General features: G+C 38.0%; 2 protein-coding genes and 1 long non-coding RNA gene across 7 annotated transcripts; 2 read left to right on the top strand and 1 right to left on the bottom strand.

Annotated features, from left to right (window-relative positions):
• Window positions 1-1658: 1658 nt before the first annotated feature.
• On the top strand, window positions 1659-2612 carry LOC141557673 (uncharacterized). Its single transcript, XR_012486860.1, has 2 exons — window positions 1659-1783; window positions 2065-2612. It is a non-coding gene; the product is annotated as an uncharacterized LOC141557673 (long non-coding RNA).
• CDC26 (cell division cycle 26) lies at window positions 2463-8302 on the bottom strand. Of its 5 annotated transcripts, none has more exons than XM_074293668.1 (3): window positions 8102-8302; window positions 6542-6721; window positions 2463-2914 (listed from the first exon to the last, which is right to left on the bottom strand). In XM_074293668.1, exons 2-3 carry the CDS (start codon window positions 6620-6622, stop codon window positions 2738-2740), a joined length of 258 nt encoding a protein of 85 aa, XP_074149769.1. In that variant the 5' UTR covers window positions 6623-6721; window positions 8102-8302; the 3' UTR covers window positions 2463-2737. The 5 variants fall into 5 exon arrangements, with proteins under 5 accessions (XP_074149769.1, XP_074149772.1, XP_074149770.1 ...); XM_074293671.1 differs by having other exon boundaries at window positions 8106-8300; XM_074293669.1 differs by having other exon boundaries at window positions 8059-8185.
• A 4-nt stretch (window positions 8303-8306) lies between these two features.
• On the top strand, window positions 8307-24068 carry PRPF4 (pre-mRNA splicing tri-snRNP complex factor PRPF4). Its single transcript, XM_074293661.1, has 14 exons — window positions 8307-8448; window positions 9724-9907; window positions 12264-12450; window positions 13670-13757; window positions 14008-14087; window positions 14297-14390; window positions 14880-14974; window positions 15443-15501; window positions 16696-16819; window positions 20854-20943; window positions 21732-21854; window positions 22291-22398; window positions 22513-22631; window positions 23121-24068. The coding sequence occupies exons 1-14, from the start codon at window positions 8422-8424 to the stop codon at window positions 23312-23314; spliced, it is 1572 nt and encodes a 523-aa protein (XP_074149762.1). The 5' UTR covers window positions 8307-8421; the 3' UTR covers window positions 23315-24068.
• The last annotated feature ends 1272 nt before the right edge of the window (window positions 24069-25340 follow it).

Here is a 25340-nt window from a genome sequence, read left to right as displayed (position 1 = left end):
GCATTTTTCCTTATGGTAGGCAAATAACTAGATTTTGTAGGCTGTCAGTTGTGGAATAGCTAAACAAGTTGTGATATATGATTGTGTTGATATGATTCACTACTGTGCTATGAGAAATAATGAGCTCAATGATTTTAGAAAAACATGGAAAGAGTTGTATGAAAGTAATGAAGAACAAAACAAGTAAATCCAAGAGAACATTGTATAATTTATGTCTCATGGTGGCCATGAGGGGGAAGGAGAGATGAAAAAAAGATATAACTTTATTATATATTTAAAAGGAAAATAATAGAACACAATAGATTTGCAGGGAAATCTTTTTCCATTATGCTTTGGAAATGGTTATTATATTTCTTAAATTCAAAATTTAAAAATGTAATGGAGGGGAAAAATGCCAAAATTACTTTACTCCTTGTCACATGCTTTAGCCTATGCCTGGAATGCTCTCCCCTTTAGCTTCCCTGGCTTCCTTCAAGACTCAGCTCAAACAGGTAGTACCTGCCTTTTAAGAGATGACTTCCAATCAACTCTTCGTATCTTATATGTACTAAATTTTGTATATAATTTCTTTATTAAGATGTTAAGTTTTTGGAGACATAATGTTTTTGCCTTTCTTTGTATCCCCAACTCTTAGCACAGTAGTCTGGCACATATTAAGCCCCTAACAAATGCTTGTTGATTGAATGAGTGGCTAATATGGGGGTGATGGCCAGGGAGAGAACTGAATTAAAGGATTGGAGCTCATGGTGTAGATTAAGAGAAGGGTTTGGTTTTGGGAGGCTCAGAGAAAGGTGGAAGGCCAATCATCTATAATCAGACAAAGAAATTTGAGTTCATGAATTCAGGTGATTCATTTATGGATACTGGCAAAATCAAGGATATGTTCATCTTTCTCTGAAATAAGATAGAGGAGTAGATCATGGAAAATTAAATTGAGGACCTGAGAGTATCAACTAAAGGGGGTATCTATCAATCTTTATGCTGAAGTCCCATAGTAGAACAGGAGTTGGGAAGGAAAGAAAGATGGTGAACCAGGTATTAGACTCATTAAGGAAGACCTAAAAGTAACAATGGCAAATAAGGAGTATTATGTTTGGGGTTCGGGAAGAAGTTGGGGAGTAAGAAGGGGAAGAATGGGGAATGAATAATAGTACAGCCAATACTGGGAGCGAGGTCTCAATGAGAGCCAGAAAATAGAAAGAATTTTGTGTATATATATAAAATCATATTATATATATATACATATATAATATTATATATATATATTATATGTATAATATAAATATATAATTTAATTTATAATGTAATATAAAATTTATATATATATTAAGATGAAAATATTTGTTCCCTTGGAACAGGCATTCCAGAAGATACAGTGGAAGGGATGGGAAACTTTTAGTTGAGATTTGGTTGGGTATATCTATGTATGTATATAAGGAATCATCCTCTGGGCAATCAGGAAAAGTAGATGACAATCTACTAGGATTCAGAATCATGGAGATGGGGAGGGGGTAAGGTGTTAAATCATTTAAGTGAAAAGTTTATATATTTTCATTGTCAATAGTATTATGATCTCAATCCCTTCAGAGCACTGGGCAATTCAAATGAGGAAATAAGAACTTGGAGCAGAAATGGTAATGAATACTCTTCTTCTCCCAAGGCAGGACACCTGATTGGTGGATGGCTCCCTCTCCCTCATCTCAGAACAGGAGACTGGTGTGATGGAATGGCATTTCTTCCACATGAGGCTTGAGACTAAAAAGGAAATGCTCAAGATGCAATGGTAAGATGGCCACCTCTCCACATTCCACTCTCACAGAAGGCAGGAGTCTAGGTGGGAAATAGCAGGGGAGGAAGGTAATATATCCTCCTCTTCTTTCTCCAGAAGCTGGAGACACATGGGGCACCTATCTCTTCTCTTCCCACTTCCTCTGGAAGCTGAAGGTAGAGAAGTAGTAGCTGAAAGATACGGAATGAGATCTGATTTTAGACATGGCAAAACAGATATTTATTTTGCTTGTTTATTTCTTACAAGGGTTGGTTATGTTTTCCTTTGTTTTCCAGTTGAAGATTGGAAAAGGAAAATGAAAGAAAGAAGGGGAAGGTGTAAGGCAGTTTGAAAATGGGACCTGCCACAAACTTAGCCTCCCCAAGGGCATGGAGAAAGTTTCAGGAAATCCTGAGCCAAAGGAAAATCATCTGGACTTGTCCATAACTTTTGAAGAAAGTAAGAAAAGCACAAAGAAAACTACTTAGATACGAAAAGGATGACACTACCCTAGCCTGAAAGGGTACCTCCAGATACTATTATGCCTTCATCAAGTGTATTACCAAATGACAAAAACTTCATTTATTGTAGCTTCTAATGGAGAAATTTTTTTTTTTTATTTTCCAAAGCAACATCCACTTGGATTCTTGGGGCTAAAACATAAGTTCCCACTCATTGGTAATCGACTCAAACATTTTCATTTTCTAAAATTGTCTTTATTTTTGTTTTTACTTATTTATTTCTTGTCTTTATTTTAAAAAACAAAATACAATTTCTCTGTAGAGGAAGATGACAATATTCCAGAAGAGTTCAAATTTTTCTTGAATAAAGAAACTAAGCCTCACTAGGATCTCAAGAAGTCAAATTATTTTGATAATCTTTAAGCATTCAGTTCTGTAAATATTTTAACTTTTCCTTCACCTCATTGCTTTTTCAAAGGCTTGCAGAGGAAAATTTTTTCTATAAATTCTAAAACTCAAAGCTTCCAAACTGAGATGAACGATTATTGGGTTTGGGCTGAGGCTTATAACCAATTCGGTCATTGATCATTTGTTCTCGGGTCTTGTGGTCACTGCTCAGGCCAATAGCTCCTTCCCCATCACTGGCTCCCACTACATCCACCTCTTCTCTTTGTTTTTTACGGGTCTGAAAATAGAAAAAATTTAGAAATAATGCATGAATGAGTTAGTGTACTGTTCAGAATACTCATGATAAAGAAAAAGGAAGCTAAAACAATACCTTTGCAGCTGACCCTACCTGCAGTAAGATTCACACTGGAACAATATTACTTTTTTATTATATTAACAAAAGCCTTAATTCTTTCAATATTTTGATAAAGTCTGGTAAATAAATACCTTTTAAAAAAAACCTTTGCACTCACTCACAAAATGACTACCTTGAATTTACAAATTCTCTGCTTCACTTACTTTTTTTTTTACTTATCTTTTTAAAATGAGCAGACTAGTGAATAGAATAAGTATCTTAAACTTCTCTATCTTGATTATGAAAATTAATAAAACTGAAAATGATAATAGCTTCCTAAGAGGTAATGATGAAAACATATTAAATCTGAAACCTTTCATTAGATAGTTAAATTACTATATGATGATGTTTATTTAATACTTTAAGGTTTGTAAAGTATTTTACAAATATGATCTCATTTTGTATTCACAACTCTGGGAAATAAGTGTAATTACTATCCCCATTTTACAGAAAAGGAAACAGATAGAGGCTAAGTGACTGGTCCAGGTCATAAAGCAAGTCTCTGAAACCATATTTGAACTTTAATCTTCTTGAATCTACTTCCAGTATTCTATCCACCATGATATCTAACTGCCTCTATATTTCATTATTCTGCTATTGCTTACTCTGATCATTTAAAAATAGTAAATTCAAAATATTTTATCTGAGCAAATACTTTCCATAAGACACAAGTTTAAAAAAAAAAAAAACCAAAAACCCAATCTCTCCAGGTTTACTAGATCTCCAACCTATACCACTAATAAATAATATAATTAAATTTCTGCTCAAGGAGATTTTTAGGGCAGCTCTGTGGCATAATGGATAGAGTGATGGGCCTAAGTGTCAAAAAGACACAATTTTATAAGTTCAAATCCAGCCCCAGATATTTATTGGCTGTGTGATCCTAGGCAAGTCACTTGCCTGTTTGCTCCATTTCATCATCTGTAAAATGAGCTCCAACCAGTCTAGTGTCTTCAACAAGAAAACTTCAAATCAGGTCATAGAGTCAGACATGACTGAACAACAACAACAAAAGGCTTTTTGGGGGGAGGTTGGGGGAAAAACTAAAAATCAAGCTTCTGAAATCACTGTGTAAAACAGACCAGAGACTGCCTTAATTGGCTTCCTGACATGTGATCTACATATATCAGAAGGCAAATATATTCTTTTACAGGACACACATACACACAAGTGTTACTATATACATTGCTTCAAGCCATGAAAGAAAAGAAAATTGCTAAATGAAATAGTTATTCACTGTTGCTACGTGAATCTTTTTAGGCAGTATTCCTCTATCACTATCACCACCACTCCATGTACTTCCCAAAGTCAACTTTCGCTGTGCAAACATCTAATTTAGTGATTAGAGTCTGACTATGGATACATCAGCCCTAAGAAATAGTCATCTGAAAAGCCTAGGTATGCATGACACAGAACTGGGTTCTAGATCTCAAAATGTGGCAGTGCACCAACCTGAGTGACTTCTATAGCAAACCCAATGTTTTAAGCTAGCTGAATTTTCTTGTAATGTCCACCTGCCCTGCTGATTGGGTAAATCTTCATGTTAACTGTATTGGTGATACTAGTGACTCAACATTGGTTAGCTGATGCAGCAGAATCAAAGTTCAACATGCTGGCATTTCATAAGCCTCATTACAACCAAAGCTTCTGACTGTCCCCCCCACCCCCAAGACTTATTCTCTTTTTAAAAAATAGTTTTTTTATTTTTCAAAATACATGAAAAGATAGTTTTAAACATTCACCCTTACAAAGCCATGTTTTCCAAATCTTTCCTCTTCCCCTAAACAGCAACACAATACAGGTTAAATATGTGCAATTCTTCTGAACATATTTCTACATTTATCATGCTGCACAAGAAAAATCAGGTCAAAAGGGGAAAAATGAGAAAGCAAAAGAAAGCAAACAGCAAAAAAGGGTCAAAATATTATGCTGTGATTCATCTTCAATCTTTCCCTGGATGCAGATGGCTCTTTCCATCACAAGTCTATTGAAATTGCCTTAAATTACTCCTTTTTGGAAAGACCAAGTCCATCACAGCTTATCATCACATAATTTTAATGTTGCTGTGTACAATGCTCTCTTGATTCTATTCATTTCACTTAGCAGCAGATCATGTAAGTCTCTCCAAGCTTGTCTGAAATCAGCCTCCTAAGACTTAGTCTCCAAAAAACTTTGGAAATTGATTGGGTGGGTGGGAGGGTTGGGTTCAACCAGTGATTTCATTGGTATGTGAAGCTCCCAAAGAGGAAATCACCAGAGAAAACCAGAATTCTGGCTCCTAGGTTCTGGGAAACCTGAATTCCTGGCATGAAACCTGTAAAGCTCTATTTTCCCTAGCCCTGTGCCCAAACTCTGTGGTTCACTTCTAGTTCTTCAATTTGACATTTGTGGTTCTCTTTTTTAAAATGAGACTGTGTCCCAAACTGTGTTTTCTGGTCCTCATATGGACCCTTCACTTAAGATCTCTGACTTTGTTCTGAAATCATGGAGTCTGTAACATTCCTTTATACCCAACACACATCGCCAACAGCAGGCAAATCAGGGTGCATTCCCAACAAGGAGTCATACTGAAAGCCTTCATACAAATATGGAGTAAAGGATGATGACATGCCAGAGGCCCAGGTTTATTAAAATTAAAAATTATGATGCTGAAAGCATTCTACAGTCCTTTAGAGGAAAGGAAAGTGGGTTTACAAAACATTTTAATAATAGAGAAAATACAATTTTTAGAATAAATATATATAATTAATGAGATATAATAAAATTCAAGCTTTTTTTGTTCAATCTTGGTTAGTTTTGTTATTTTCAATTGTGTTTGACTCTTTATAACCTCATCTGGGATATTTTTTGGGAAAGACACTCAAGTAGTTTGCCATCTCTTTTTTGAGATGAGGAAACTGAGGCAAACAGGGTTATATGACTTGCCCAAGGTCACAAAACTAATGTCTGAGATTATATTTAAACTCAGGTCTTCCTGACTCCAGACTCAAACCACCATACCACTTGGCACCCCATCAAACTTTTAAAATACATAATAAAATCTATTCAAATTCACTACTGCATGCAAAATGATCCAGTTTCAGATTCATGTGTGGTTTGCCCTTCTTGCTACATAATATAAAATTTTTTATTGTTTCAAATTTATACATGTATCCTGTATAAAAGTGCTTATTTTTCTGTGAAGTGATTTTCAAGTCAAGGTTCTTTCAAGTAATGATGTGGACATCTACCCTAAAAACTCTTTTTAGGATTCTTCTCCCAACTGAAATAGTCTCCTAGATAGAATATTTAGACTAAGATAGCAAATCCCCCTAAAAAATCCCCCAAGGGGCCGCTAGGTGGCGCAGTGGACACAGCACAGCCCTGAGGTCAGGAGGACCTGAGTTCAAATGCGATCTCACTTAACACTTCTAGCTGTTTGACCCTGGACGAGTCACTTAACCCCAACTGCCTCAGCAAAAACAAACAAACAAACAAAAATAAAACAATCCGCAAGCTGTAGCAGCTTACCTCTAGATCCTTTCGGATACTCTCAAATTCTTCAATGTCATCTAGCTTCAGCTCCAGGCGAGTAGGTTTTCGACGGAGCATTCTGGTAATAGTTCAACACCTATAAGCCAAATCCACTGAGCTGTCAAAATTTAGGCAGAAGGAAGAAGCTCCACCATATTCTGGTGGTGATAGATGTGTCTGCAAACAAACATAAAAGCCACACAATGATACCATAAATATACACAAACCTACAGGAAGCATCAGATATTAATGATTCTGATATAAAATCAAGAGTTCTTTAATAAAGCATTGTCAGGGAAATGTACAAAGTTGACAGACTTTCCTTAATTCATAATGAATTACCATTTATGGAATAGATAGTAACAATCGGTTTAATGCCCTTCAAGTGGGTTTTTATGGATTTGTGATCACCTTTAAAAGCATAATTAAGATTTCATTTCAAAATGATTGCAAAAGTGCTTGGCTTCCTAATCCTAATGAAAGTTCTCTGACGCATACACATAGGATAACTCGACGCAAACCACTTTTTAAGTAACAAAAAATCAATAAACAATTGTATAGATTCGTACTAAGATATCTTTAGAAGATCACATGATCACAAATCAACAATCCTAGGGTCTTGTTTAGCTTCATGATCTCAATTTTAATGTGCCTTTTTTTTTTGACTTTTCATATCCTTAAAAAGTTTTAATGATTTTTTATGATGTCATTTCTGCATTTTTTTCTCTCCTCTCCTAACGGATTCCTATCAGCAATGTTAACTTCCCCAATGATCAGGATCGATTTAACAACCTTTCTGGATATGATACAGCGCCTCCTTTTCTTGCAGTAAAGAATAGTGATTGACCCAGGATGGACCGAGGTTCCTCAACAAGTGTGCACGCCAGCGCATGATCTACTGTGTGGAATTCTGTGCAGACTGCACGCTCTCCATTCCCGCTTTAATCCAGAGTTCGTGGCCAGGGCTCGGAGAGAGGGACCGAGCGGCTGGCTCCGCACAAGTACAGTGGTTTCAAAAGGGACAGCAATTTCTCAGGGGCTCCCATTCCCCGCCATGGATATTTATTTTTGCCGTCTCCTTACTGAGAGGGGGAGAAGAGGAGGAACGCTGGGAAAGGAAATGATGGCCAACGTGGGGGGTGTGGGGAGAGACCCAACCTCCAAGCCGGGTCCGCTCCCCAACCCTAAGTTTCTCCATCTGTAAAACGCGAGAGCTGACCTATTCCTCTCACGTCAGTGGGGTCCGACGGGGGAAAGGAGAGGGACACGGTCGAGGTCGGGGTCAACGTTTCCATGGCAGCAGAGGGGCAGGAGCCGCCCGGAGCCCGCCCGCCTGCCGCGGCTGCTCCTCCCTCCCTATCCCGTCCCTTCCCCTTCCGGCCCCCTCGGACTCCTCTCCCCGGTGTTAGGTGCTTGGCTCGAAGCAGTCTTCACGCCCTACCACCCACCTCCCCTCGCTGGCTTGGTTTGGTTTGGCCCAGTCCCAGGGTTACACCGGTTTCTCAGAGCCTTACTCGCGCCAGCCGCTCTTCTCCGCTTTTCCCTCTCCCTACCAACCTACAGCAGGCCCGACGCAAGGACTACGCTTCCCGGGATGCCTCTCAATGCCTTCCTCATTAGTCGCTACCGATCGCCCCTCCCAGAATGCTCTGCGCCTCGTCCTACCAGCCGGAAAGGATACTCCCCGGCTGTGACTACAGTTCCCAGGCGTGCTGGGCGCCTTCCCCGGGGTGGGGGACTTCGCGTAGTTCCGGTTGTGCGCTATTTCCGGTGCGTTTCGAAGTTTCCGCTCCCCTGAGCGTGCTTTGAACGCTCCGGCGCTGGAGTCGGTGGCGGTGGTGGTTTATTCCTCCGGTGATTGAGATTCCCGCCACGACATGGCTTCTTCTCGAGCTGCAGCCACGGTGAGCTCCGGCTTCGCTGTGCGGGATGAGTGGGAGCTCTCTGCCCACATGTTTGGGAGTCAGAAGTGGCTTCTGCGGCTTCCACACCGCCCGCGCTCAGGGGGAGCAGAGGCAGGGGGATGCCGCCCGAGCTGGGAGCTCTCCGGGGGACTCGGGCCACTGCCGGGGGCGTGAAGGTGGCGGGAGCTCTGAAAGGGGGCGTGGATCATAAAGTCCAGCGGGCTGGCTGTGGGAGATTGGGCGTCTCTCCCCAGCTCTCCTTAACCGGGGGTGAGCCTCCGGGTAATTCCTCCTCCTCGTCCTCCAGTAAAGAGGATCAGGTACCGCCTGGGAGTCTTCCACCTCTAACCTTCCTGTCCCGTCTTTGCGGTTTAGTCCCGGCCTTGTCCATTACTGACTGTGTGGTCAGATCCTCGTATCTAGAAGGAAAGTGACGAGAGGCAGGCGCTCGCTCAGGGTGTGGGAAGGACTTTCCGGGAGGGTGATTTCTCCATCACTCAGACACGAGAAGAACTTGCGTGCTTGAGGCACGGACTAAAAGACCAGACTCTTCGGCTCTAAGGCGCTGTGTGTGGGAAGGTGATAACCATAACCTTCTGTGAAGAAAAGTGAGACTGTGCACGTATAAATACTTTCCATTTACAGAGTTCTATGTAATTAAAGATTATGCATGAAAGGTGGAAAACCAGCCCCTGATTTAGAATTTCATTTAGTTTAACCAGAGGTAAATTCTCTCAAAACGTTTTCCTTTGAAAACATTTATTATCTAAATGAATCTAAGGAGACATTGAATTTGATTGCAAGCTTCGGTTTTTTTCTTCCTTTTTTGGGGGAGGAGGGGGAGAGGGCAATTGGAGAGAAGTGATTTGCACTAGAAAGTGTGTGACTGAAGCCCAGTTTGAATCTATCCACTAAGATATCTAGCTGCCCCCAGCTTAATAGATAGCATAAATGATAGCTCAGTCTGGAGCTCCAAGAGAGATTGCAGCTGCCTTCAGAGGTTTTACAACTCCATAAAATAAACAAAGCTCAAACTATCTTATTGTTCGGAAATTCATGAAAGATGGAGTTTGTTAATTTCATCCAACACATTTCTTCTCCTAAGAATGCTCTTAAATGACAGAGGTCTGAGTGGAGAAAGAGAGCTCCATCTGCTACCTGCTATAGAGCAATAGAATAAAGAATAGGATTTGCTTCCAGAATTAATACAACAGGCAGCCCAGAAGGTTGCTCCAGCTCTTAACTTTAGGTTAACTCTACTGTTTGATTTTACAGGCAACCAAAACCCCTAGCAGGACTCCTGAAGACACTGCCTCCCCTGTGGTGAAGAAGCCTCATATCTACTATGGCAGTTTGGAAGAGAAAGAGAAGGAGCGTCTTGCCAGAGGGGAATCAGGGATGTTGGGGAAAGAAGGAATTAAAGCTGGAATTGAGGCTGGAAATATTAACATAACATCTGGTAAGACTAATTTTGAGCCAGTCTTTTGTTTTGACTATTCTGTCTGGCCTGAAGTAAGGATTTTGTAAGTTGGGAGTCTTCTTCCTTTACTTTGAACCTTGATAAAAATACATTTTTGCATTGTCAATAATACTCTTTCTTTAAACTTCTCTTTACAAAAGTGGTTTATAAATTGTGTCTCTTAAGGCTAAATTTTACTTGCCTCCCTCATCCCCATATTTCTAGAACTTAACTGATCCCATAGAACTTTATATTCTTTGGGATTAATATTCTAAATTAGTTTTATTAAGTGCTTACAGTGTACCAGACACTATCCTACACAGACGACAAATACATATGTATATGTTTTTGTATATACACACATAAACATAATATACATACTTATATATTTCATAAACTTGAATGAATACAAATATATTCAAAGTAGTTAAAGACAAAATTGTTGAATAGAATGTCTTGTTTATGTGCCTATCTTGAATGTTAGAGTTTTCTAAGTAGAGTCATTCTTCTTAGCTTGCATCTTTTCCAGATGCTCTTTTCTCTCCTAAATTTTTTTGGTAGGCGTATTCCTATGGATTATGAGTATTTTTCCTAGAAAGTTGTTTATAGTAAATTCATATAATCTTATTTTGCTTCATTTGAACAAGTTTAACATTGTTACAACAGTATTGTTTTGGACCAGCGTGGTTATATTTATTCCTTTTTTTTTTTTTTTCTTTTTCTTTTCCTAAGTTTTTAGTTTATCCTTTCTCTTTATACTGCATCTAAACAACCGAGACACCACAACTTAGCCAAGAATCCTTAGTATTGGATTTTTTAGTCCCGTTTTAGACATGATGCTATCTAATCTTGTTTTGTTTTTTGCTTGTTTAAATCCAGGAAGTCCCAGATTCTTAGTGTAGTTTTAAGTTATCAAATGTTAAAACTTTTAAAATGCATTTTAAAATAACTTTTAGAATAACCCTTTATTTTGTTCTTTGGTTAGTTTAGTTGTATCCAACTCTTTGTAACCCCATTGGGGTTTTCTAGGCAAAGATACTAAAGTGGTTTGCCATTTCTTTCTCATTATTTTGCTGTTGAGGAAACTAAGGCAGTCAGAGTTAAGTGACTTACTTGACACAGCTAGTAAGTGTCTGCAGCTGGGTTTGAACTTAGGTCTTCCTAACTCCAGACCTGCAGTCTATTTGCTTTGCTGCCTAGCTGCCCCAATCTGCATTTAGATCTCTATAGTTTGTTATAATTGATTTCCTTTGTTTTGTCATATATTTAATTTTATGCATTTAAAAACATTCTGAGAGGAAGTATATAAAAAGAGAACCAGACACTTCTGGGGCGGTACTACGATAGCAGAGAGGACACACATTTCTTTCTGACCTTCTCCTCTAACCCTTATAGAGGAAGCTTGGAAAACTTCCTTTGCCCTAAAAGCAGACCTTAACTTTTTTTTAAAAAAATGACTAAAAAAGTAAAGAGAACTCTGACCATAGACAACTTTCATAGTGAAAGAGAAGAACATATTTCAAACCTTGAGGAGACTAAAAGCAGATCGTCTCCAGATGAATCCGCAAAAGGTGATATAACCTGGTCTCCATCACACAAAGCTCTCCTAAAAGACCTTAAAAAGGATCTTAAAAGAGAGCTAGAAGAAAAATGGGGAAAGGAAATTAAAACTTTACTAGAGGGTTTGGAAAAGGCATATCTCATTAAAAGATAGATTTGATAAAATGGAAAAAGAAAACAACTCCCAGAAAAACAGAATTTGTGAACCAGAAAAAGAAAATAACTCCTTAAAAACATTCTGGTAAGGGGGGGGGGGGGTCTATAGGTTTTCCCAGATTGCCTAAGGGATTTAGAATATCCTGTCTTAGCTTATTTAAATAATTCCAAGGAGACATTGAAATGATAGCAACCTAACTTATTTATAAATAGTTGAATACTCAGTCTGCAACCCTAAGAGAGATTTTATCTGTCAGAATATACGCAGAATTGTGAATTTCATTTTTGTGGGGAGTTTATCAGTCATGTATTAGTATTTCTGTATCTTTGCTTTGAACACAAGGTTATAACTTATACCTTTCTTTTTCTTTTTAAACAAAATATCTAAACAGTTAATTTACTAAATGTGTTAATTATTCTGGGCTCCTGAATCTGCCCTTTCCAAAGTTTTGGGTCTTGCTCTTTTGTTTAGTTGGGATCAAGTAGAACGAGAAAAGCACTGAGTCTTTACTCTCCTTTTAAAGCTGTGGAATTTTGAACTAGGTATTGAGTATGAATAGTAAATTACAGTTTTTTCTTTCTCATTTTTGGAGGATGAATTCCTGATCACTATATTCTATATTTCCTTTTCTTTATATAGGAGAGGTTTTTGAAATTGAAGAACATATCAGTGAAAGGCAAGCAGAAGTGTTGGCTGAGTTTGAGAGACGGAAGCGAGCCAGGCAAATCAATGTTTCCACGGATGACTCAGAAGTTAAGGCTTGCCTTCGAGCTTTGGGTGAACCGATCACACTCTTTGGTGAAGGCCCTGCTGAAAGGAGAGAGAGGTGATTATTTTGGAATGACTAACTTCCCCAAATATTGAAACTTTTCTCCTTTTTATAATCTAGTCACAAGAGTTGGGCTTATTAGTGAAGCTGAGACTTTGATCATTGGTTTGAGGCATCTTATTTCTCTACTATTTTACTTACCTTTTTTAGTGGTTTTGTTTTTTTTTTTTTTTGTTTTTTTTTTTTTTCCTGAGGCAATTGGGGCTAAGTGACTGGCCCATGGTCACACAATAGGAAGTGTTAAGTGGTTGAGACCACATTCGAACTCAGGTCCTCCTGACTTCAGGTTGGTACTCTATTCACTACACCACCTAACTGCTGAAGTGATTCTTAAGAGGTTCTTAAGCCATTTTGAAGAGGACTTTTAAAAATGCAGTGAAAAGGGTACTTGAATAATACTGTTGTTTTAAATCAATATTAGACTTTGGTGTTAGATTAATATTTGTATTTGAGGCTTAAAAAATTATCTGAGAAAGAATAGATATAGTAAAACCATTTTATGTATCACTTGAGAAGACAGTGATACCTTTTATCTTCCATATATAGCTGCCTAAAGCAAAGTAAACTAGCAATGCCATTGGTGGGTAAAGGATTGGGAAAATCATGTGTATGTTACAGAGATGAACAGATCTGGGGAAATTGGCTAGCTTCAGAGAGACCTCCCTGTCTTAAGGAGACATAGAGCTGCTGGATTCTGGGAAGATGTCATAGTAGGATTCAGAGCCTGCAGAAGAGATGGGGATGCCTGAGAAAAAGGATAGTGAAATAGAAATAAACGGACTTTTTTTTTTTTTTTTTTTTTTTGAGATTTTTGGGTGGGGAAAAACTATTGCAATTTTGACTTAGTTTTAATGGTTGTCTTTTATGAGGGACAGTTTGGGTTAGTGGGTAGAGGCAAGCCTTAAAATTAGGAAAACCTGAGTTAATGCCTTGCTTGTGTGAATATGAACAAAGTTATTATCTCAATATTCTAGAGAACTTTCTAAGAAAGAGTTATAGAAGAATTGCTAGATCAAATGAAATAGCACTAAGCACTTAAATTCTTTTTGACCTATGAAAAACTAATCTTTATCAGTGGAAGGATATTTCATAGTTAGAATTTCCTAAACTGATAAAATCAGAATTCTGGACCCCAAAATATAAATTCATTTTTTTATATACAATTTTTAAAAAATCTCATACCAACTAAATTTAAATCCTTACCTGCTTTTTACAGATTGAGAAATATTCTCTCTGTGGTTGGCACAGATGCCTTAAAAAAGACCAAAAAGGATGATGAAAAATCCAAAAAGTCCAAAGAGGAGGTAAGATATCTCTGCTACTATTAACCTGCAAGGTGGGGAAGGGATTTCTCTTCTATTATTTTTTTCAGTGTTTGTGCCATTAGAATTAGGCTGTCTACTGTATAGAAAGTGTGCTTTTGAGTATGTCTGTGTTTTTAGTTTGTCATTGACTAAGACACATGAAGTGTGGCCATTGCTGATCTTTCAATCTTGAGTGATGGTGAGAGAGGAAAATTCAGACTGAGACTTCTTTTCTTATTGTGTTCCTCAGTATCAACAAACTTGGTACCATGAAGGATCCAACAACCTGAAGACTGCTAGGCTATGGATTGCTAATTATTCACTACCCAGGTAAGGAGAGACCCTAGGATAAGGAGTGAGACCTGTCTTTTAGTGTTACCTCCCAAAGTGTAAGAATCAGCCTTAGAAGCAATGTTTAAATGAAATTGCAATACAGAAACTAATCTTGTTTAGTGCTGCCAATCAAAGTGTTGTTTTTAGATGGCTATTTAAAACTTGTTTGATGATGATGATAATGGTGATGGTATCCTATGTTACAGAGCAATGAAGCGCTTGGAAGAAGCCCGTCTCCATAAAGAGATTCCAGAGACATCTAGGACATCCCAGAAGCAGGAATTACATAAATCTCTTCGGGTAAGAGATATCCTTCAAACTATTGTCTTGAAGGCGTTTCCGGTCTACTTTATCTCCTATCCTAATCTTTTGTTGGGAAGAAAAGGAAAAGTAGGGGTGAGTAGTTCCCATGCTCAGCTTGCTACTTCCTAAGGAAGGGCCTGAGTTTTTAGGGCCACATGCTGTGCTCTGCTTAGCAGAGGCCTGTTTTTGCTTGGTTTACCAATCCCACCCTTCCAAGCCTGCAGCTGTATTACTATGACATTCCCCCAGCCTTCAAAGTGATGGCTAAGAGAACAGGTCTGTAGAAAGCACCCTGTTTAATGCCAAGAGGTACCTCAGATCTTTCTCAGCATGGACAAGACATCAATATAGATATCTGCTAGCCAGGATTATGCCAAAAAAAAAAAAAAAAAATTTAGCCTTGCTTGAGTCACAAGTTAGATTGAGGATGAGGTTGTCAGTTTGAATTGGGATTTGATTAGTGACCGCCATTTATTTTCTTTTCAGTCTTTGAATAACTTCTGCAGCCAGATCGGAGATGATCGTCCCATCTCCTATTGTCATTTTAGTCCCAATTCCAAACTCCTGGCCACAGCATGTTGGTAAGCTTAATTTGATAGGGATATTTTTATTTGGGATGGGCAGTTCATTAAAAAGCTATGTTAGTACTTAGATACTCTTCTCACATCCATTTCCTTATCTATTCTTGTCTATCCCCAAGTTTTTATGCTCTAAAGCTATACTATATTGTAGATTTTGATTTCTTTTTTGACTTGAATTAGATTACATTTGTCAGAAACAGGATGGAGCATAGCAGCTTGCTCTAAGCTCACAGTGCATAGAGGCCCCAAACAGATATGATCCAGGCAGTGAGGCCTTAGGAGTACATTTGAAATATTCCTGCTTGTTCTTTTTCCCTTTTATAAGGATAAACTGCCCTTGGTTCTAGCTGCATTATGCATAGATTAGGGGTGGGGGTTAGGAAGAGATTGTCCTTTTCTAATGTTATCAAGATACTTTTTCCTTCCTAGAGCAGCCCTGGCTGAGATGCTTTCCTTTATGTTTGATAGGAGCGGGCTGTGCAAACTCTGGTCTGTCCCTGATTGCAGCCTCCTGCATACCCTAAGAGGTAGGTTGGAATTTCTTCCTTAGAATATGTTCTCTTTCCAAGACTAAGTTTTACTTTCCATGTTCAGCAATGAGACACTTTGTAGTCTTTATTGATCCTCTTTTTGCTTCCTTTGTAGTCAATATCTTCAGTTAAATTTAATTTCAAAGATATTTACTAAGAATCTATTATGTTCATGGCACTATGCACCTTGGGAACATAAAGACAAAGTCAAAAAAGTGGTTTATTCTCTAGTATATTACATTTTATCAGATATATGTATAGAGTTAAGTAAATATTGCTACCTTGAGGAAAGAGAAAGCACCAATATTTGGAGGAACAGAAATGGCTTTTCCTAAGATGCCTTAAAAGAACTTAGAGATTTAAGAGGCAGAGGTGAAAGAGCAAGTACATCACAGGCTAAAGGGACAGCCAGTGCAGAGGTACTCAGAAAATAGACACACATTTTGGGAGACAGCAGATAGGCCAGTTTGTCTGGAACACACTGGGCTGGAGAGGAGTGAAATAAGCCAGGAAAAGTAGGTTGGAGGGCTATGCTATGAAGGACTTTAAATACTCTTTAGAAAGCAACTGGAGAGAAGAATCAAGAGTGACTCTGCAATGAAAATAGGGAGATACAGAGGGGGGGAGTGACAGAAGGGAATGAAGTCTGTTTGGGACATCATGAATTTGAGAAGCCTCTGGAAAATAATGCAAGATATTTCCAAACAGTAATAGCTAAAGGAATAGTGTTGGAAAGAGATCAAGGTTTGCCATGTTAATTAGATGTTATTTATAAGGAGGTGGGAATTGAACTCATGGGAGTGGATGAGAGCACCAGTGGAGAATGGGAAGAGGGAAAAGGGCCAAGGCCAAAATCTTACATGGAGGAGATACTCAGTAAATGTTTTTTTAGTTTGATTTTTTTTTTTTTTTTTTTTTGGTTGACTTCTTAGAAGGAAGTGGTGTTTTTTTACATGTCATTTCTTCCCTTTTGTTGGTTTTCCCATTTTCACCAAATCTCTCACATTCCAGTGTTCACAAACACTAAAGCTTCCATATATTTAAAAATTTTTTTGTATCTTTGCTGTCAGACTTTTCATTTCTGTTTATCTGCCTAAATCATTATTATTGTGTAAACCTCTGTTTAATATGTTTCAGTCACTGTGGTATGTTTTAGAAAAAAAAGTGCTAGCTATGATTTTTATCTTTTAGGCCACAACACTAATGTAGGAGCAATTGTTTTTCACCCCAAATCCACTGTTTCTTTGGATAAGAAAGATGTCAATCTGGCCTCTTGTGCTGCTGATGGCTCTGTGAAACTCTGGAGTCTAGAGAGGTAAGCTTTGTCTACCATCCTTCACATCCCTCCCAGCTCTAAGTGCTGTGAAATAAGGAAATAAATTTTGAGGGGGGACTCCCCACACAGAAAAGGATCAGCACAATCACCTGTCCTCTACTTTCCTATTGGAAGTTTCTCTAGGGTATTGAAAGTCATAATCTCTTGTCTAGTTCCATCTCCATTCTCAGTATGGCAGACAACAGAGTAGTAATGTCTTAGCCTAATAAGAACTATCCCTAAGTGCAGTGGGCTTTTTTGAGAGATAGTACAATTCCTTGGAGGAAGCAATTGCAACATTGGAGTAAATCCTGACCTGGTTATGCTTTTATTTTTGTTTATTTTGTAAATAGTATTTTGTTTTTCAAATACATGCAAACATAATTTTCAGCATTCATGTTTTCACAACCTTGTGTTCCAAATTTTTCTCCCTCTCTGGATTACTCACTGTCTTGGAGAAGAGGGAGGGGGAAGAGGAGAAAATTTTAGAATATAAGGTTTTGCAAAGGTAAATGTTGAAAACTATCTTTGCATTGTATGTATTTTGAAAAATAAAAAGCTATTGCTAAAAAAAAAAATAAAAATAAATGTGCAATTCTAATAAACATTTCCATATTTGTCATGCTGTGCACGCACACACACAAGTCAGAACCAAAGGGGGGAAAAAGGTAAAAAACACTATGCTTTGATCCATATTCAGCCTCCATAGTTCTCTCTTTGGATGCTGTTGACTTGTGATGTTTTTCCATTACATGTCTAATGGAATTCTGGCTATGCTTTGAGTACCTTAGACAAGACCTCACCCCTTTTGTAAAGAGCCTATCCTCCCCAGGACATCACTAACTCTTTCCTCTTTCCCCTACTTCCCCTTATTCTCCACCCAATCTTCTATCTCTTTGTTAGGGATACCTCTACTCTTATGGAGGGCATTACATTCTGCTGCCCTGCAGCTCCCTGAATTAATTAATCTTTGCCCCCTTCCTGGGTTTTTATTCCACTTTACCTCTGGAAGGAATCCTTATTCTCTCACTAACTACCTGTCCTTCATATTAGTTCTTTCCCTTTCCCTCAGAAATTACTTTGTTTGCATTTTACATTTATCTATGTACATGTTTTCTCCCAATAAAATGTTAGCATCTTTAGGGAAGGGACTGTTAAGTTTTGTCTATGTATTTGTAGTGTTGCCTGGTGCATAGAAATCAGAAGATAAATTCTTATTAAATTTGATTCCTTTTTGTTGCATAAGTACTTCTGATTGACTGAAGGAGGAGCTTTCAACTGAAGCTCTGATATTTAATCCCATAAGTATCCCAAGAAGAATGATAACTAGGATGTGAAAGGGAAGTAGAAGATTCTTTTGATTCATTCTTTATTTCCATTGAGGAATGTATGCCCAGCTTTCTTACTAAGTTCTGAGTTCCAGGTTTACTCCTAGGAGAATGCCTTTTTTAAAGAAAACAATAACCCAGTGAACTTTTGTAGTTTTGCATCAGATTAGGTGTCCATTGTGGTTAGTCGGCCCACTAATGATTTCTTTGGCAAGGCATTGATTTTTAGTGAGAGCTACAGAGGAGATAAGACAGGGTTTTTGTTCGGCTGTATTGCCAAAGTAGCAAAGCCTCCTCAGAGTCAAAGTCTTTTGGTGAGAGTGTATTTTCCACTATTAGTACTATCAAAATGGTTTTTTTTGTTGTCTTTTTAACTGGTATATTGTTGTCCAAAGTGATGCTGGTGTTGGCTGGCCAATATCTGAATACAATTGTGTGTGTAGACTTATCATGAGGTGTTTTTAAAAAATTATTATTATTATTATAGCTTTTTATTTACAAAACATATGCATGGGTAATTTTTTAGCATTGACTCTTGCAAAACCTTCTGTTCCAACTTTTCCCCTCCTTCCCTCCACTCCCTGCTCTAGATGGCAGGTAGTCTAATACAGTGTTAAATATGTTAAAACAGATGTTAAATCCAATATATGCATACATATTTATATAGTTATCTTGCTATGCAAGAAAAATTGGATCTAGAAAGAAAGAAAAAAAAAAAAAAACCTGAGAAGGGAAACAAAAATGCAAGCAAACAATACTAGTAAGAGTGGAAATGTTATGTTGTGGTCCACACTCATTTCCATAGTTCTTTCTCTGGGTGTAGCTGATTGTCTTCATTACTGAACAATGGGAACTGGTTTGAATCATCTCATTGTTGAAGAGAGCCACGTCCATCAGAATTGATCCTCATATAGTATTGTTATTGAAGTGTATAATGATCTCCTGGTCCTGCTTATTTCACTCAGCATCAGTTCATGTAAGTCTCTCTAGGCCTTTCTGAAATCATCCTGCTGGTCATTTCTTACAGAACAATAATATTCCTAACATTTATATACCACAATTTATTCAGCCATTCTCCAATTGATGGGCATCCATTCAGTTTCCAGTTTCTAGCCACTACAGAAAGGTAGCACAAACATTTTTGCACATGAGGATCCCTTTCCCTTCTCATGAGGTTTTTTTTTTAAGAGTTAATATCAGATTGCTTGCTGTTCTGGGGAGGGAGGAGAAGGGAAGAGAGACAGAAAATTTTGGAACACAAGGTTTTGTGAAGGTGAATGTTGAAAACTATTTTTGCATATATTTGGGGAAAAGATAAAATATCAAAAAAAATTTTTAAAGAGTTAATTGGGATCACAGTCTACCATGCTGACTTACCCACTGGTCTAGAGAGCTTTAATTGGCTTTGATAATGCTGCAGCAAATTTATTCCTCTGGAGATTTGATTAATCTTATGCATACACATTGACAAAGTTTCCTATTTTAATTGCTCTCTTTAGGGTGTATGTTTATTCCCTTTCACTAGTGTTTCAAGTCTTCTTTCTGTTGTTGCCAGGTAGCTAGATTTAATAGCAACCAAGATGAGACTAAACTCTGAGCTTTGGGGTTAATTGTTCTTTGTAGACTCGGAAAAAAAATCCCATTCATAATTTGTTTTCAGTTAATTTGGTTGGATCAGACCTTCCCTTCATCTCTTAGCATATATATTTTTCCCAGTGTCCCAACACTGGTGGTTACAGAGTAGCCACATTAGCTGAGATGTGATGATTATTCTGAAGGTTAAGCAAAAAGAACTAATATCAGGCTGAAGTACTTCTGATTATTTTCTAAACTCTAGGTAGCATAAGGACAGGGCATTGAGAACATCTTAGGAAATGTTTTGTTTTGTTTTCCTGACTAAAAGTGTGAATTCATGTACAGCTGAGTATAAATCATTCAATAAATATTCTGTGTGTGCGCGCCAAACAATGTGCTTAGTAATAAATATCATATTTCATTGGATTGTAAGTAAATTGTTTTGTTTTACAATGATAATGATTGTCTTTGCATTTTTTATCTCTGGGAAAGTTGTACATAAAATGGTTATGTTCTGAATTTTAGAGCTAAATGCAATTAGGTAAAAATCATTTAAGCATCTCCTATGTGAAAAATGCTGAAAATACAAAGACAAAATAATCCTTGACCTCAAATTCAAAGTGTTCAGTTTGGAATGGTCAAATGTTACAGTTCCTTGAGATATGATTACTAAAGGATGTGTGCTTTTCTTGAGGCAGCCATTCAAATGAGTTTTAGGTATCTTGAGTCATTGTTGCTATAAGAATGTTTAGTCTCAGGTCACTTGCATTTAGAACCAAGCAGCCTAGTATAATGGAGTGAGCTTTAGATTTAGAGCCAGGAGACATATTCTAAGCCAAGTATATCAGCTGTGCACATTGCGGTCTTGGGGGGAGTTCAGTCACCTCCTCTATCCGGGCTTCAATTTCATGTGTAAAATAAAAGGAAATGAACTAGGTAGTCGCTAAGTTTTCTCCTTTCCCAACATTTAAAGCTGTTCTGATTATCTACCCAGTGCTGACCCATTTGTTTTGGATCTAGATCAGCTTGGTCAATGTGAGAATAATGCTTTTTGGTCTAAAGTAGATGCTCTAATAAATATTGAATAAATAATTATGTTGTACCCTTCTGATTTGCTTGGATTCCTTGCAGTGATGAGCCTGTGGCAGATATTGAAGGCCATTCGGTTCGTGTAGCAAGAGTGATGTGGCATCCCTCAGGACGTTTTCTGGGCACCACCTGGTAAGACCTTTTGGTCTTGTTCTCAGACAAATCAATTATCTGTTTCACTTATCTGTCTATTCTATCAGAGTTCAGAGAAGAGATTCTTAACCTTTTTGTGGGGTAATGGACCTTTGCCCATCTGGTGAAACCTATGGACCTTTTCTCAATATTGTTTTATAATGCATAAATTAAAATACTTAGGGTTACAAAGAAAACCGGCTATGTTGAAATATAGTTGTCAAAAATGTTTTAAAACAAGTCCATAGGGTCTAGGTTAAGAACTCCTATTGTCAAAAAATCCCCTTCAGAGGATCTTCTTAGAGTGGAGTAGGACAGGGACATATAATCAAAATAATTAGAAGGGTCAAGAATCTAGTTATCTGTTTTTGGATTGCAAACTCTTAATAACTTTTCTTGAGAAATTTTAAGATGAGAATTGACTACTAATTTTTTGAAGACTGCTGTTTCTTCATCTTTCTCATCTTTCATTCTCTCTTTCTTTATTCTCCTTGACCAACATGTTGGGGACCCTGATCTTTAATAACCCTTTCAAGATTTCTCAGTTAATTTCAGAAGCAGTGGTAGCTTTATGACATGGGGGGCAAACAATTGAAACTGTTCAAGGCAGATAGTTTTGTGGTTATTGAAGTCCAAACTGTTACAGATACAGAAAGGCTACTTTATGTCTAGATATTTACATGAACTATTTTAGAAGTACAACTTTAGTTGTAGGTCCAGTATTAACCTTTTCATGATGCCTTACAAAGTAAGTTCTTAAATGTTAATCTTTTCCTTTTGATTTTTAGCTATGACCGTTCATGGCGCTTGTGGGACTTGGAGGCCCAGGAAGAGATTCTACACCAGGAGGGCCACAGCATGGGCGTGTATGACATTGCCTTCCATCAGGATGGTTCTTTGGCTGGCACTGGGTAAGATTCCTAAGCCTTAAACATGACCCTTCTAAGCTGCTAGTGGTAACTAAAAAGATGATATTCTATATTCCCTTTGTTTCATATAGAATTACATTTTAATATTTAGCAGTTGCCTACCCTTTTCTTAATTGTCCTGAGAGGAATTTGACTCCATCAGTCCATTCCTCTTTTTTTAAATTCAATTTTACTTTGGTTTTTGGTTCTAAATTTTTTTGCCTCCTATCCTGTTCTTCACACCAATTATTAATCCATTTGCCTCCCATACCTTTTAATCCTTTTTGCTTTTGTTAAAATTTAAGCCTGTTCTTATTTGGACCTATTTTTCCTGGAAAAAAATGATCAGCATCATTTAATTTTTCTTTTTATTGTTAGGATGTTAAGGTGGAAGCTGACATAAATGAATTATTCATTGTGAATCTGTTTTTCTTAATAGGGGACTGGATGCATTTGGTCGTGTATGGGACCTACGTACAGGTCGATGCATCATGTTCCTGGAGGGCCACCTGAAGGAGATTTATGGAATCAACTTTTCCCCAAATGGGTATACCAAACTCCTTGAGTTTTGAGGGTGAAATGGGGTATTAGTCAAAATTCACATAACCAGAAATGATGAAGTTTTGGGCTCTAACTTGGGTTCTCTCTTTCTGTACCCCAGCTACCATATTGCAACTGGCAGTGGCGACAACACATGCAAAGTGTGGGACCTGAGGCAGCGACGTTGCGTCTATACCATCCCTGCTCACCAGAACTTGGTGACTGGAGTCAAATTTGAACGTAAGCCTTTCTTTTTGGATCCTGCTGTCCAGAAAACAGAACAAAGACATATAGCTTTTTCCTTACCTTTGGAAGTTATTCTGCTGGCCAGGCTTCAGTCAGCTTACCCTAAAAAAGGGGGTAAAATATGCAGAGGAAGCAAATCACAGTTTCCCTCCCTCAATTTATAACCTTTCTTTCCCTTATTTTAAGTAGAATTGTGACAGATTGCTTTTGGTTACTAGGTTAGAACAAAGGCTCTCATTTGAATATTAAATATCTTTTCTTAACTAACAACAAAAATCCATAGTTATACCTCGGAGTTAATCTATTTCTCACATGGGTCCTGAGATTTCTGAACTGATACATAGCTCACTCCTTGAGCATGTTTATTATATGTAAATCAAAAAAATTTATTCTAGACAAATTATCCAGCTTTAATTTGATACTTTTATCTTGTTTTGTCCTTTAGTTGTCTCAAGTCACGACTCTTCCTTTGTTTCTCTCTAGCTATCCATGGGAACTTCTTGCTTACCGGTGCCTATGACAACACAGCCAAGATCTGGACACACCCTGGCTGGTCTCCACTGAAGACCCTGGCTGGCCACGAGGGGAAAGTGATGGGCCTGGACATTTCTTCGGATGGTCAGCTCATAGCAACCTGTTCCTATGATAGGACCTTCAAACTTTGGATGGCTGAATAGACTGCATCCATAGACATGAGTCTGTGACTCAGATGTCTGGTTCCAAGTGCTTTCTTTTTTGCCAATTTGGTCAGAAGAAGGGGATCAGTGTAGAGTGATCCACTTTGCCACTCACTGTGTGTGTAGGAAGACAGTTTTGCCTCACAGCAGGCAGGCCAAATGATCCTGGGCTATTTCACTCCCACTTTTAGGAGCCCTGCAATGGACCATGTTGGCATTATATAAATTTTTTTTTTTTTTTTTTTTTTACTTCTGCTATAGTGAATTTTTTCCCTTATGGTCATCATCTGTTTGTGTGCCCTTTCCCTTTCTCAACATCCCCTGGATTATGGTGCCTTTCTTCCCTTAATAGAAACTCCATCATGGCCCCTGAAGCCTGACCCACTAGGTCGTGGTCATGTGCTGTAGTTAGTCATGATCCTAAGAGCAAGTGGCTGGACTTCGCTTGGAAGCTGACAAGTGTAGATGTGTTTGTGAGTGTGCACTGCTTCACACTTCCATAGTATCATCAGAGAAACTATCCTTCCCCTGAGAATTAAAGAATGAACCAGGATATGAACAACTTCCCAGGAATCTTTGAGGCCAATTTCTATTGAATTAATATGGAGTGCTGAAGCAAGTTACAACTAAAAGTTTGGGAATTCTCTTTTCTGTGCTTCTTTTCATTTGGCTCCAATACTGGGCATTCCTTTTATGTTCCCCTCACTCTTATGTCAGGAGTGAATAGTAATAAAAAGATAACTGATGAGCCTTCTGTATTTTGTGTGCTGTGCTATATGTTGGTCACCAAAAGAATTTAACTAATTTCTTGAATGTAGTACTCAAATACTCAGAAGGGAACTGTCACTTAACCTTTTCTTTATATCTCATTCCAAGTGCTATTACAAAATATCACTTGATAATAATCCTTTTTTCACCAGTGACCTGAAAAGCTGCTCTTTTTATTGATTATAACAAACAACCTTTCCTGAGATGCTTTTTAAGATTTTTGTCTGTTACAGATAAGGCATAATGAAAGAAACAGGTGGAGAGTTCTGGGTGCATTGTCAGTAGGGCATCTCTTCTTTAATTTTCTTGTCAAGGTCATTAACCTTCAGTTGCTTTTTACTCTTTTGTGCCCCAACCTAATCACTAATACAAAATTATCTTAAAACTACCAGGAATTTGGGGAACAAAATTCTGTCTGTAGAAGTATTGGAAGAATTATACCTGATATTTCCTTCCCCTTCTGAACTCAAAACCCTTCCCCCCCCCACTAATTTCACTCCAGAAAGAATGTTTCTTTGTGACCTGCAGCCTGAGAATGTAATTTCTGAGTAAAATGTTCATTTTTAACCAAATTCCTTTATCCCTGTAACATAGTACCTGGCACACAGCAAATACTTAATACTTTTCCTATCAACCATAAAGCAATTTTGTCTATTTCAAGATGTTCCAAAAGTGTTTTATTTTTCTGCTTCCAATCCCCAGTGAGCATTAGGATCCTCAATGGGCTCTCAGCTTTGCTATTTGTAAATAGTTTACATATGCCAGCTACTTCGGGCTCTTCAAATGAAAAGTTTGTTCTTTAGGTAGTAAATGGGTAAGACAATCCTACTTTGTTCATGATAGACAATGACTTTTTTGGGAGGGAGACAGCATTATGAGGCTTGTGGTCATCATCATTTTGTGTTGTAGTAGAAAAGGCACAGGAAACTTGAAGCTCTGCCATTAACTAGCTGTGCAATGAGCCAGATCACATAACTTTTTTGACCATGCTTATGCTTTTGCTAAACTGATCAAAGAAAGCCTGCCTTTCTGCCTCTAAGGGATGTTGCGAAGATCAGATGAGAAATGATAGGAAGATTAATGTCCTCAAAGATGAAGACCTAAAGAGCCATACAAATTCAAGATTGTATTTACTTCCTTCAAACAAATGAAGCCCATGCTTTTCCTATGTTGTGGGAATTGTCCCAAGGGTTTAGGTTCTATTTTGACTGAAAAAGAGCTCCAGTTGATGTAACTAGTGAGAGGCATGATGCAGAGG

Source organism: Sminthopsis crassicaudata, chromosome 2 (assembly GCF_048593235.1).
Source record: "Sminthopsis crassicaudata isolate SCR6 chromosome 2, ASM4859323v1, whole genome shotgun sequence".
Lineage (NCBI taxonomy): Eukaryota > Metazoa > Chordata > Mammalia > Dasyuromorphia > Dasyuridae > Sminthopsis > Sminthopsis crassicaudata.
The sequence above is the reverse complement of the archived record's forward strand: the minus strand, read 5'-3'. Positions and strand labels throughout refer to the sequence as shown.